The sequence below is a fragment of the Colius striatus genome, chromosome 27 (assembly GCF_028858725.1).
Source record: "Colius striatus isolate bColStr4 chromosome 27, bColStr4.1.hap1, whole genome shotgun sequence".
Classification (NCBI taxonomy): Eukaryota; Metazoa; Chordata; class Aves; order Coliiformes; family Coliidae; genus Colius; species Colius striatus.
The window spans coordinates 789,578-803,173 of NC_084785.1; the positions used below are offsets into that span (position 1 = coordinate 789,578).

The 13,596-nt window shown below is 44.3% G+C and overlaps 1 protein-coding gene across 1 annotated transcript in view; it reads left to right on the forward strand.

The window, feature by feature from the left end:
* Window positions 1-13,175: 13,175 nt before the first annotated feature.
* Window positions 13,176-13,596, forward strand: part of EBF2 (EBF transcription factor 2) — a 123,400-nt gene continuing 122,979 nt past the window's right edge. Inside the window, exon 1 of the mRNA XM_062015823.1 lies at window positions 13,176-13,278. Coding sequence (XP_061871807.1) covers window positions 13,274-13,278 — 5 coding nt within the window. The 5' untranslated portion in view covers window positions 13,176-13,273. The remainder of the gene's footprint in view (window positions 13,279-13,596) is intronic.

Sequence of the window (13,596 nt, forward strand, 5' to 3'; positions counted from 1 at the left end):
ACCCAGGTGCAGGACTCTGCCCTTGGTGAGGTTCCTCTCTCCCCAACTCTCAAGCCTGTCCAGGTGTTGGTGAATGGCAGCAGAGTCTTCTGATGTATCAGCCACTCCTTGCAGATTTATGTCATTGAACAGTACTTTTTGTTATCCTACCTGAACTGTCAAGGCTTCTGCTGTAGAGCTGGGATCTCCTGCCTCTGTGGGCATGCTGACAGCTGCCATGCTCCCCATGCTTTCTCACAGCTTGTTGAAAGTGCTGATAGTGGGATCAATTTAGGTCATCAGTTCAATTATGCTGCTGGTGCCTTCTATTCCTTCATTGGTCTTCCTTTTCCAAGATCTTTTCATGGCCTCTTTAAGGGCCATTCTCCAGTACTGTGTTATCAGCCTGTTTATGGTCACCTTTAGCCCTGCCAGTGGTGTGGGCTTAGTTCAACTCTCCTCCTCCCTGTACATGCCCTTCCCTCTAGATCATCTTTCTGAGGAGAAAGTTGTCTGCCAAACTCTTTGGACTTTGGAAGGTTTCAAACAAGATTGATAATCTTTTCACTTTCTTAGGAATTCTCTTGATCAGCAGATGAGTTTTGTAGGAGGGTGGAAATGCAGGTCACAATTTATCTGCTTTGTTTTGGAGAGCTTTAAACTGTTCTATGGATTAAATCATAGAATTACTCAATTCTTTTAAGGTTTGGCATATTTAACCTGCAGGTGGATGCCTCTTTATTTCCTATAATCCATATTTCTTGACTTGCACACAGATTCTGAACTCTTGGATACATCAACTTTTTTTTTTTGGACCTTATGACCCAGCAGAAGAGAAATTTGGTCTTATGTGTGGGGATTCTACTGGAACAAAGTACAAGGCTGGTGTGTGTTGTGAAGTCAATGATCAGATGTCCCAAGTGCAGCTTTGCTGTTGTTAAAACTGATGGCGAAACTTACAGAGCTCATCCACTTCCCTGATTTTCTTAAGAACAACAAATGTAGAAACAGGAAATCTGTGCAGGTGTTAAGACATGTCAGATGATCAAATATTTATTTCCTCTCTTAGGAAATAATAAGGCCAGGTGTAACAGCAATTCTGTTAACCATGGAGACTTGTGAAATACATCCCCCCCTTTTACAAATAGTGTGCAAGTGCAAACTTTCCAATTGGTGTAATTTTATCAGTATCTGAAGTTTAGTCTCTAGTAGCAAGCTAAATGCATATCATTTCATCCAGGCTATAAATGTTCATGCATGCTGTATGTATGTTAGAGTGTGGAAGTGCAGTGATTCATGGTTTTAGATAATACTGTAAATACAAGTGTGTGTGTTTGGCACATTTCATGAGTGCTTGGTGAAAAGGCAAAGGTTGTCTTGTTCCCAGCCCCACAGCATGTTTCTTAAAACAGATGTTTGTGTCTTGGCTGTTGATGGCTGTCTTCAATGTTGTTGTTTTGTTGAGTATGTGGCAAATGTGCCAATAATTGAGCCTTGGGGAAATATTTTGGATAATGTTGTCCCAGAATCCAGGAGCTCCTCAGATCTAATCCCATCTCTGCAGCTAACCTGCTGCAGCTTTGACTTCCATGTGCCTTCACTTCCCCCCTTACTGAACAGGGATGATACAACAGCATTTACTTAAGGCGAGTGCTGAGAAACTTGCCTTGGTGCTTATGTCATAAAGGGGAAAAGAAACAAAGAAAAGCAGATCAAACAACCTGCTTGGTAGGACTTCTTGATGCTTTTTGACTGAAGGCATTCAACATGCCTACTAACCTGGTGGAAGAAAAACTTGAGGAGATGTTGGATAATTGTGTGTTACGCTTGAGTTTTCATTGGAATGGGGTTTGTCAGCTTTGTATGAATAATGAGGAAACAACTCATTTGACTATTGTTGAATTGTGCTTTTATGGCAACTAGCTCACAGTGGTCAACAAAAGCAGGGAAAAAAGCAATGAAAACTCAGGGGAAAGCATGATGAAATGAACTGGGTTGGTTCTTCAAAAAGCCATCTTCCAAACTGGATGGAACACAAGTTTCTTCCTTTCTCATTTTCATCTGACTTTTAAAAATCAACATATAATAGTTTTTCTCCCTGTTTTCTTACTGGAAACCAGTAAGGCCATGTAATTACTTAATGGACACTGGTCCTAGCCTTAAGTAGGAAACACTGACTAGAGCAGCTGGCAGAGAGCCAAAGCAAAGTTTGGAGCTGTTTGATACCTGCAAAGGCCTTTTATTGCCTGTAGGTTCTGTCACCATTAACATTATTCATATTCTATGTAGGGAAAGAAAGATGCCATAAACCATCTTGTAAAATGGTTTTCCCCTCTGGAGGTTGTACATGCTGTGCTGCTTTGCAGTTTGGCCTTCCATACAGGGTGTGTTCTTGTTACCCAGTCCCCTGCCCAAGACTCTCAGTGCGGTCAAGGTCAGCAGAGTAAATTCTAGATGTAAGTGTGCACACAGCTCAGGGCAAAAACTAGTGTTAGGCCTCTGCAGGAAGATTTTTATCTTGAGTGACAACCCAGATTACCATATGTCAGAGATTCAAGATGATCTCAAATCTTGTAGGTGTTTGGGCACAAACCTGTGGAGCATTAGGTGCTTACTACTTGCTTGGCTGAGTGTACACCAGGGGCTCCTGTTTGAGGATGTTATCCCTCTTGTAGGTTGATGTTCTCCTTCCTATGTCCTGTGGATACTTGGAGAATGCTTTGACCAGACATGGGACTCTAGTGAAGGGGGAAAGTAGATAGCAAGTCTTTGGAAGCCAGTGATTGTCCTTCAGTTAATAATTACTCTATATGGTCTTCAGGGCTCTGAGTTAAGTTTATATTTTCTTCTCTTGGCTTCTCTGCCCTCTTTTTTTCCCCCTTCATTTCTTATATTTGGATTGTGAGCAGTGCAGTGAAGGAGCTTTATCTCATCTGGATTGGACCTTTCTTACTAGGACAACGTACAAGTGCAAAGTTAGTAGATAGCACCATCATATGGACTTCCAACATGAGGTCAGTAGAGGTGGTAAACAGGTGGACAGTCTTAAAGATGTATGGCATGTACTTGCTGTAAGCAAATTGCTTAGCCTATCCATAGGAGTGGTAACTCATGACTACTCTGATACTCACTTTCATCAACATAGGCTTGCTGGAAGGACGTGGCTATGGAAGTAGTTTCAAGTGAAAGCCAGAGCTTATTCTTACTAGAACTGTTCTTGCTGCAGACTATGAATGGAAGGAAGGAAATTATATGCCATATGCTTCAACATATTCTAGTCTTCAGATGCTCTGAACACATGCTCTTGAAAACAACAGAGGGTGTTTTCCTTCCCTAAAGCCAAAGAATGCATGTGGACTGCAAAGCTGTGTCTGCTCAGGGTGGTGTTCTGTAAACCCTCTGAACTTGCTCATCTGTTTTGTTGTCATTGATGTCCTGTGGACTCAGAATCAGCAAAAGCTTTTTTTTTTTTTTGACTTTAGAAAGTAGATAAAAGGAAGGATGCACATGGAGGACTGGTTTCCTTCCACTCCCCTTCACCTCTCACCCCGTATTAGTCAACTGGTACACAATGAAATCTATAAGGTTTGTGCTGCCTGTCATGAAAGGACCATCCTGAATAGAGGCATTTTCTGATGAATCACAGATAGTGCAGCAATTCTTCCACTTACAGGAGAAACACAAAGTAAAGAAACATATCTGGGCTGATACAGTGAGTTTACTTTAGCTCTTGCCACAACTAAAAATAGCTTGTGGTTTGTGTTGGAGTTTACACTGGGTAGATCTGTGCTTGTGACTCTGACTGGCCGTTGTAACGGTGCCGTGTTGTGTTTATGATTCTTCATTGCTATGACTCTAACTTGACTTCTGTACTTGTCAGTTATCAGCTAATTCTCATATGTTGCCTTTAGCTTGATATCTTAAACTGATATGAATCTTCAAGCTTGTTGAAAGAGATCTGCTTTTCAGCTTTACGTTCATGATGTTGGATTTTTCTCCTGAATGCTATTAGAAGGGACTTAACTGCTTGCCTGGGCATAATACTGCCTATCAGTCTTGGGCCCATCATCTTCTCCAGATGCCTATGGATTTATTTCTCCGTCCTCAGGTTCAAGCTTTGCTGCTCCTAGTGTCTGATTATGGAAAACATGCTTGAGGATCCATATGTAAGATTGTGATATATAGACTTACTGTAAAATCTCCTAATATAGAAATTTACACTATATGTGTCAGAGGCACAGAGTTAGCAAACTGGGTTTTTCTTTATCTTTCCATTGTAGTAGCTCAGCTGGACTTGGAGGAGAAACATGGTACACCTTCAGTTAAAAAACCCAAACCAGAAGCAATGCTTTATCTTGAAATATTTTCATAGTATCAGGTTTAGTCAAATACGTTCCTTTGCCCTACTGAACTCATACTGCTGATGGAAATGTGATGCCATACAATGAGGCTGATCAAATCCTTTTAAGTAGCAGAACCATTTAGATGTGTGTGAATTCCAAAGCATTGATGTTTAGCCTGCCTGTGAATACTTAAAATCAGTGATGAAAGAAACAGTTCAAATGGTAAGTTACAATCAAGCAGCACAGAAGGCACAAAATTCTCAGTAGAAGGTAATGCTTAGATTAAACTAGAGCCTAAATGACTTAAGTACTCAAAAATAAAGCTCACAATTTTACTATTTCTGGGACTCTAACCTTGGAAAGATCTGTTGAGAACAGTTGCTGTTATGTACAGTCAGCTTCACTGCTTGTAATACAAATGCAGGTGTTTATAGGATCAGAATCTGGTCATGTAATTTGGCAGCTTTTGAAATGCCATCTAGTGAGATAGCAGTCCAGTTGGTTTTATGGAGTTAGGTGTGTTAGTAGTCCTGTTCCACCAAATAAAACTCAAACCACCAAACCCAACCTTCTCGAGGTTATTTAATTTACTTAAGAACTGAACTGTCCCTCTAAAGTTGTAAAGCTCTAATTATGATAAACTGAGCTTTTAACTACTTCTGGGGTTTTTTGCCTTATGGAAAGAACATAGGAGAAGTCAGCTTAGATTAGGTTTCTTGTGTATTATCTCAGCTTCCAGCACCAGACACTTTAAAAGAAGGCACAGGAAACTTTGCAGGAGGCAAATGTTTTGATTATTGACCATTCTCAAGAGACTTTCCTAATACTGATCATTTGTACTGTGGTTGTAAGAATAAACTCCAGTCAGGGGATCAGAACCTGATAAGGGAGCTTCAACATTATCATTCATCATACAGAATGGTTAAAGCTGGTTCTTCCTTGAAGCAGCCTGCAATTTAAGCCCCTCATGATACAGCCTGGTTTTATTATTAAATCACAGAGCCCACTGCCACTTTCAGAATTGGTTTGCACTAATTTATGTAACTCTAGGTCCAAAGTAGCCTGCATCAGCAACATACCTGTGTCCTTGAGCAGCATAAAGCAAGCTGCCTCTGTAGTCTTCTCTGAGCCTATGCTAGCCAAGGTTCTCCTGTGAGTCATGAAGTTCTGGATTTATCCTAACAGTGAAAGGTTAGCAGAAAGCAGACTTACCTCAGGCTTACCTATGTGAGGATGAGAATTGGTATACTTTCCATCTTGAAAACAAATATTTCTTGGAGAAGGTGCATGTGTATGGAGCCATACATATCTATGTGTGCCTGGAAAATGATGGAGCTTTGGAAGGTGAAGCTTTTCTAGGTTGCTAACTGTAGCTGGAGACTGTTCCTCTCAGCCAAGCAAAACAATACAAGATGTACACAAGAGATGTGTCCTCTCCTTTGTTAACCAGAGGTCAAATTGGCAAATTTGGGTTTAAACAGAATTGGCATGTTGCTGCTGTAACACGAGTTTGCATCCAAGTAGTTTTGTATCACAGTAACCTGAGAGTGTCCAAATTTAAATGTTAAGCTGTGCTGCACAGAACTAAAGAAATGTACAGGTATTGACAATACTTAAAAATTTAAACACTTCAAAAATCAAGATTTAATCTGTCAAGTTGCTTAAGGTTTGCTGACTTTTAAGCAGGCAAAGTGTCCCTGTGGCATCGCTTCAATGTGACTATTCATGTAATTAGTCAGACACCTGTTTAAGACAGAGCTGCATTGAGTTTAGTCAAGAAACAAAACTAGGCTCTCACTGTACAGATGTTTAAGCATGAGGTTAAATGTGTATATTGTCAAGTAATTCTTGTAGGACCACTCGAGTGACTAATGTAGGTTAAATGCCAGTATAAGAGTGTTTGTAATACAGGGGATCACTTTTTATTTGGTTCATATGTTAATGAATGAATTTAATTCTGCTCTCCAGTATGGCTGCATTCAGCCAATTGCTTGTGGAGACTCTGTTTGACAGCTGGAGTTGAGTCATAAGTATGTACCTGGAACTAGAAAAGCTATGATAACTTAAACTTCTCTTCTTCCTGGTGAACATTTTAGATAGTTTATATACAAAGGCATATTGAAAAGCTGACCTTGATTGCTTTCCATAAACTGCAAATTGAGACAGAGGATCCCAGCACAAATATACACCCACTTAAAGTATTTTTCCTGAATGTGCTTGTTGCTTCAAACCTCTGTGTGGTTAGAAAAACAAACTTCAGCACTAAGACTTCTCAAATCTGCATTATAAAATAAAATGGAACGTACACTCCCAATGGTAAAATGTTATTTGCTAACGTGTTCCAAAACCCATGCTAGGCAAAAGGCAGTAAAAGTATCTTAAAAAAAAGTTGGATATAAACCCTTGCAGATGTTTTTTTCTGTTTTAGTGAAAAAAGCACCTACTTATTGGAATGAATGAGAGACTCAAAAGAGGATCTGATGGATACAGTATTTTCTCTTTTGGGAAAGATGAGGTGGAAAAGAAGTTATTAAATGTTTGCTTATGCATTTGTAAGTTTGAAAGCGTTGCTTTATTCACTGCTTCTAAATGTGATCAGTAGAATCTCTGAAACTTGCCCAATTTGTAAGCACTGATGAGTGGAGAGTTGCCTCCAGTAAATAGTGCCTTTATAATGCAAGGGGAAAGAGGGAGAGACCAGGTATAGCTTATGATTTTATGTCTATATACCATGTTTCTGGTTATTTTCTGCTGGTGTGGGAGGGACAGGGAGTGTGTGTGGAGAGCATCAGTTATTTTTTATTTGGGGGGGTTAAACTTTTACCAGCAGAAAAATTATTTTCTGAGGTAATCTGTATGTTGATTCTATAAAATTGGGCTTGTAATAAATATAACCAGATGCATTTCTGTGCTGAAGTCCTTGTTTTACACTTTGCATTCACAGTTAAGAGCTTGATTTGCTTCCATGAATTAGTTGCATGCACCTGAACTGCCTTAAACATCTCATATTAAAAATGCCTTCAGAAGCTTCTCCCCCCCCGAAGCTCTGTACGTTCTTAGTTCAATCGAGGGTCTTGTAAATGAAGAGCAGTTGTGCATCAGTTAGAACACACTCGTGATCCAGTTCTGTACAAGGTGCTCTGACTACTCTCCACACGTTTATCATATGTGACTCCAGGACATGGTCTGTTCCTCTTCCCTGTAGCCACGTTTCGGTTGCAGGGTATCCCCTGCAAGTGAATATTTTGTTTATGTTGAGCTCTTGAAAAGTATTTTTGGGATCGTCTCTGTCAAATCCCGTTATGTTGCCAAAAATGTGATTGATGTGTCCTTGAGCGCGAATCACTTGCATTGCAAATGACTTAAAACTTGAAGCTGTTAACAGCTTAAAGGAACGTTTGTAACGGGCATATTTATATTTCTGGTACAGGTGCCCCGGAAAAATGACCCTTCCAGTGAGATTACTGTATTAGTTACCCTTCTCTATTCTGGCATTGATAATTTTAACCTAAGATTCGTTCCCTTGAGACATCTGAAAGATGGTGAATTCTCACAAATAAACAAGAATTCAATGCTTCCTTCTAAGTGTTGTCTTTAGGTGTAGTTTAACTTTCTCATTGACGTTTTCACCTTAAACATGAGAGGAAACAACCGTAGTTCAAGGTTATTATTTTAAAGGTTTTAAGCATTATATTCATGTGTTTCTTTCTGACCGGAGTTGCTGAGTCGAGTCGTGAAAGTTAACTCTGGCTTATAAAACGGCGTTAAAAACCTACTAACAAAGACGAGCATCTCGCTTTACCACGTCAAAACTGCCTCACCTGTCATTTTGACCCCGGCATGTGGAAACGAGTCTTGAGGGGGATAGCTCTTCCTCCAGAAGGAAACGATCAGCGCTCACCGAACCACTGCTTTTTTTTCCCCTTTTCTTTTTTCCCCCCTCTCTTAGTACGAGGAAGCAAATCGCTTGAAGCGATTCGCGAGAAGGAAAGCCGCGCATCGCGGCGCCTGGGGAAGTTGCAGAGCGGCTCAGGCGGCCGAGAGCCCCGGCCCCGTGGCCGCTGGCCCGGGGTGCGCAGGGGGTGCGCGGCCCGACACCCTTCCCCGGCCCGGGGCGGCTCCGCGGGTGCGCTCGGTTCGTGCGCGGCAGCCGCCCCGCGACTGTTCACCGACCGCTCCTGATGCAGAGCCGTTTTCTCTCGGCACCGCTCTAGACTCCGGGAAGCACTTTCCCCGACCCTGGGCGTGCTTTTATTTCTGTCTCTAAATTGTACTTAGAACGGGGTGCAAGTGTGATGTGGAAGACAGGCTGCTAGAGGCTTTCTTCTCTTTACCGAGGTGTCCTCGGCAGGTTTTGCAGGGATCTCTTCCCGAGCCAAGGCGCTCATCCCTCCCGGAGTTACACGGTACCATTTACCTACCGGTGGAACCGACTCACTTGGCCGATCCGGAGAAACCTCTAACTTGCAAATCCACACTAAAGAGAGGTTACACTGCTTTTACTCAGTGAATTTACACCAGAGAGTCCGAGAGACGGGCTTTTCCCAAACTATATTTAAACCGAGCGCTAGAAACAGGGAATCTCGATCACGAGTTTATGATTTCGGAAGCATTTAAGAATTCCTGTCCTTTTAAGATACGCTGTAAAGGGGAGAAACTTAGTTGTAGGGAGGAAATTCTGCCCTGGAAAGCACTTTCTCTTGCCGGAGCCGATTAGACGGGGAGGCACGGGCTGTGCCGCCCGCCGCTCACAGAGCTGCAGCCCGCGGGCGCGGCGTGGGGAGAGTGCCCCACGGGCAGCAGCCCCCGCCGGGGCGAGAGGAGAAGGCTGTCTGCGTTTGTCCCTGAAGTGCACAATTCTGGTGGCAGCTGTTTGGGGCGAAGGGAGCGCATCTCCTCTGACCTGCGCCGCTGCCCTCTGACCCGCCATGAATCCCGAGAAGCACAGTTCCCCAGGGACCGCGGCACACGAGTCCCCATTGTTCCCGGAGCTGGCACGGTCCCGCCGTGCGCGCCCGGCCACGCGCGGGGCTTTCTTGAGCGGCCCTCAATAAGCATCTGGGATCCGACCCGACTCTCTTGAATGCCTTACAGGGGCAGGCTCGGCTTTGTCATCAGAAGAGAGGGCCTTCAGTTCTTAGGGAACATTTTCTCCTTAGGAATACATCGGCCAAGGTTAGATCGAGTGGGATTTCCACCCCCTCTCCTTCCGTCCCTGCCCTAGGTTTAAGAACAAATGGCAGAAACGGTCAAAGTGGCATCGCCAAAAATGTTCTTTACAAAGAAGGGGCTTTTATTCGAGGAAATGTCCCCACGCCTATTACAAAATGGTAAAAAACACCCCCAGCCAAATATCGTAACATGCCTTACTGTTCTATACTGTATCTGCAACACTACCACCGCCTCTGCACTTACATCGTGTGTTGTTTCCTCACTCCTGTTGGTTTGTTTGAATATCTCGTTTTTTTTTACAGTGAGAAACTGCATCTCTGAGGTACTAAGATCATACCTTGGAAGGCTGGCCCCTGCTTTTGTAACACCATCAAACTGCTGTTGCTTTTCTTTAGTGTTAAAATAACGCCGGCCTCGCCTTTGCTAACCTGGTAAAATCCCTTCCTGCATACTTATCCATTTGGGGAGGTGGGTTAGCATGGTAAATTTTCTTGAGCAAAGATTGTGAGATATGTATTAGTTCATCCAATACCATGTCTGCTACTTATGTAGACAGAATAATTCGGAGTGTCGGCTTTGCCCTCAAACGTGCCTGAATTAAGGATACATTTTAATGAAAGTTTTATGGGAAGACTTTAATTTGCTTTTGAGAGAACTGTGTGAAACTCCATGAGAACAATCTAGCATCTAATAGAAAGGAGGCTTTTTGAAATGAAGCTGAAAGTAGATGGAAGGAGTTAGGATTTATTCTGAAATGGAAATTATAACTCTATCCTTTAAAAAAAAGAGGCAGGTTAAAGAGAGGAGCTGCACATAATGAGTCAAGGAAATCCTTGTGCTGTCCCTTTAACTACCGAACATCTGATTCCCTCATCTGGCAGATGGTCTCTGAGCACAGATTTGCATTCATTGTCTTGAAATCTGTTTTCGCGTTGGTGTTATATAGATTTCAGAGGCAGATCCGTACACAGATCAGAATACAAAAGGGCTAAGAGGAAAATATCATCAAGGCAGAGAGGCTTTTAAAAAACATACAGACGCAGGTATCTTCCTGGCTGACAACAATCTGAGCTGGAGAGAGCTCAGATTTCCTTTAATGGGAAATTTTGCCTACAGAGAACGTTATAAAAAGTTTTAAGGCGAGAGCTGACAGCTCGCGTACAGTGAGAACTTGAGGGTCGTCTCGGTGCGTTGCAGCCCCTCTTGCTCCAGCAGGCAGTCCCTGCATGCGAAGCCCCGCAGGCATTGCCACCGCCACTCAGTTCGTTCCCTTTGAGCACTTTGGGGAGTTTCATGGTGTTTTTTTTGTTGTGTTCGGGTTTATTTTCAAACACTGCGCCTGGAAGCAAACCAGCCAACTACCTGTGCAATCGCTTTATTATTACAGTATGGAACAGATGTATAGGTTATAGCTCAGCTGTAACATTCTGTGGCAGGACCCCTTGGTACGGCGCTGGCATGAAATTTCCCCGTCGTGCAGGCCGGGCGGGCGCTGGCGCAGCGGGGTGAGCGCGGGGCCGGGAGCGAGCGCCGGACCCTGCTCCGCCAGCAGCCGCCGGCCGGGCCGGGCCGCCCCCGCCCGCGGTGGCTGCGCGGGGCCGGGAGCGGAGGAGAGCGCGGAGCGGCCGCAGGACTGCCCGCGGCCCTCCAATCGCGGGAGGGTATGCAAATGTCAAGGCCTTATTTGGAGCAGGCTCCTCCCCCTTCCCGCTATGTCTGCTCCCATCGCTGTAACCCATTCATGGTGACCAGTTGGGGAAGGACCGGCCCTTCCCAGGCGCAGTGTGTCATCAGACTCTCTTTAGCTCCATTTCTTCCTTTCTTTTACAATTTATCCCGCTGCCTTTTTTTTTTTTTTTTCCCCTTTCCCCCCCTCCTTCCCCTGGATTAGGCAGCAATCAATCCTTCTCTCTGCGTCTGCTGAGAAACAGGTGATCCTCGTTAACGGCGATCAGTTTCTGGATGCAGTTTCCTCTCCTGCGTTTTGAAGGATGATGATACCAGGCAAGACTGAATCAGCATAACTTTTACTTTGCAAGAGGAAAAACTTTTTTTCCCTATTTGAAGGCATTCAAAACACGTAGAATTTCAAAGCAGAAGAAGTTGGTTTTAAAGCTGAACTTCTCCACTTTCCTGGGATTTGTGGCAATTTGCAAAGCTGCGTCTTTTTTTTTTGTCATTTTTTTTTTCCTCCCTTATCTCCCAAAAGGAAGCTGTTGCTTAGTTGGAATAGACTTTTTAAATGTTTGGGATTCAAGATACTTTAGGAAGAGGACCAATTCTGAAAGATAAATCTCTAGGTTCTGAAATGGATTCCGTCAGGTCCTGGGTCAGAAACGTTGGGGTTGTGGATGCAAACGTAGCAGCACAAAGGTAACTGTGACTTTCTCCCCCACTCTCCCCCCGATTTATTTTTTCCCCAAACAAGCCTTTTCTTTAGTCCCTCTTGTTGTTTTTAATTGATATAAATTTATTTTCTCCCTTTCTGTCCCCCTCACGATCTCTTCTGGTCAGTTAAAATCCAAGGTAGTACAGCTAGGGGAGAAGTGCTGCGAGACCGGAGAGCATCAAGGGTCCTAAAATCCAGTGCGGGGATCAGATGACAGACAGATGGGATCATTCTTTCTTTTTCTGCTAAAGTGAGGTGTGTGTGGGGCTGGACTAATTGTATCGAGTGATACAGACTGTCCCTTCCCGCTTCCCGGGTCACACAGCGGAATAGGAGTGGACCAAGTCACAACTAACTTCAATGTAGATCCTTTTCCCCCAGCCTCCCCGGCCCATCTTGTTTTACTTAATTCAAGCGGCTCTGTAGCTACCGTAGGCATAACGCGTGAATTCACAGCTGCTGGCTGACTCAGGCAAGCGGCGAGCAAAGCACGTTTTGAGGCAAGAAGGGAGTTCGCAGGAGCGAGGGGGCGGAAAGTGCCGGCAGCGCGGAGCCCGGAGCCCGCCGGCGTCCCGTCCTGCCCAGCCCCGCCGCCAGACCCGCGCTTGCCTGCGGGTAGCACCTGCGGGAGAGCTCTGCTGACCTGAAATGCTCGTAACCACACCGACCTGGGGGTTTGGCTGCCTTTTTTTCACCTGGTCGGGCGGGTTAGTCGTGTCCCGTCCCCCCCCCCCTCCCCCTTTTCATTTTCTCTTCCCAGCCAAGTCGGCACAGGACCGTTATTCCAGTCTCTTCCCCTTAGGGGTGAGAAGATGAAAACCTTGTTAGGTTAAAAATAAAAATAATTCCCTGTCCGGACACCTTAAAAAAAAAAAGGACAAACCAAAAGGAAAAAAAGGAAAAGAAGAACCCGTAGTGGGATCGGGGAAGGGGAGCCAGTAGTGGGATTGGGGAAGGCTGCATGGATGGCGGGAGTAAGTTGTGTGTTATTTAATATAGAGACAAGGTGAAGGGCATGTAACAGCAGATGGGAATTCAGATGAAACAGGGACGTTATAGAAATAGTGGCATCTATGCCCCCACCCACGGCCTGAGCCGTGAGCAAGCTTTTCCAAGCGCTATGGGAGGAGTTATCGGAGTTTTATGAATGTCGATAGACGATTTAATAAATACGATGGAGGAGAAAGAGGTTTATTCCTGGGGAAAGCGAAAGTAAAAGGAAACGGCTCCTAAGAAGCCTGTAATTCGCGGGAGCGCTGGAGGTGCAGTCGCATTGTGCTGGGTGGTGGCATCGCCAGGGTTTTTCTTCAGAGATCCATAACAAACGCAGAAATCCGAGTACTTGCATGCTGAATGAGAGGAAGCCCCAAACTAGGCGCAGTTGTGGCGGATGTGGTGAGTTCACACTGTACCTATTTGGCAATGGAAAACTCAGGGAAACATCCGTAGTTCTCCGAAAGAGTCAGATAGTTTTGCCAATGCAGTGGAGCTATTTTGGGGACTGCAAACTGAAGCTGTTCCGCCTCCTAACTTGTCTGGCAGATAGGCTTAATGTGTCCGTTAATATAGAGGTGCTCAAGTGCACCTATTTTTCCTGCAGTAGGTAGAAACTGGCATTAGAGAGAGGGAGCAACAACTAGTTTAGGTAAGAAATGCAGCTGCAGTTAGGGATATTGCGGTTACACAGAAGTCTTCCCGAGCCGGGAAACATGT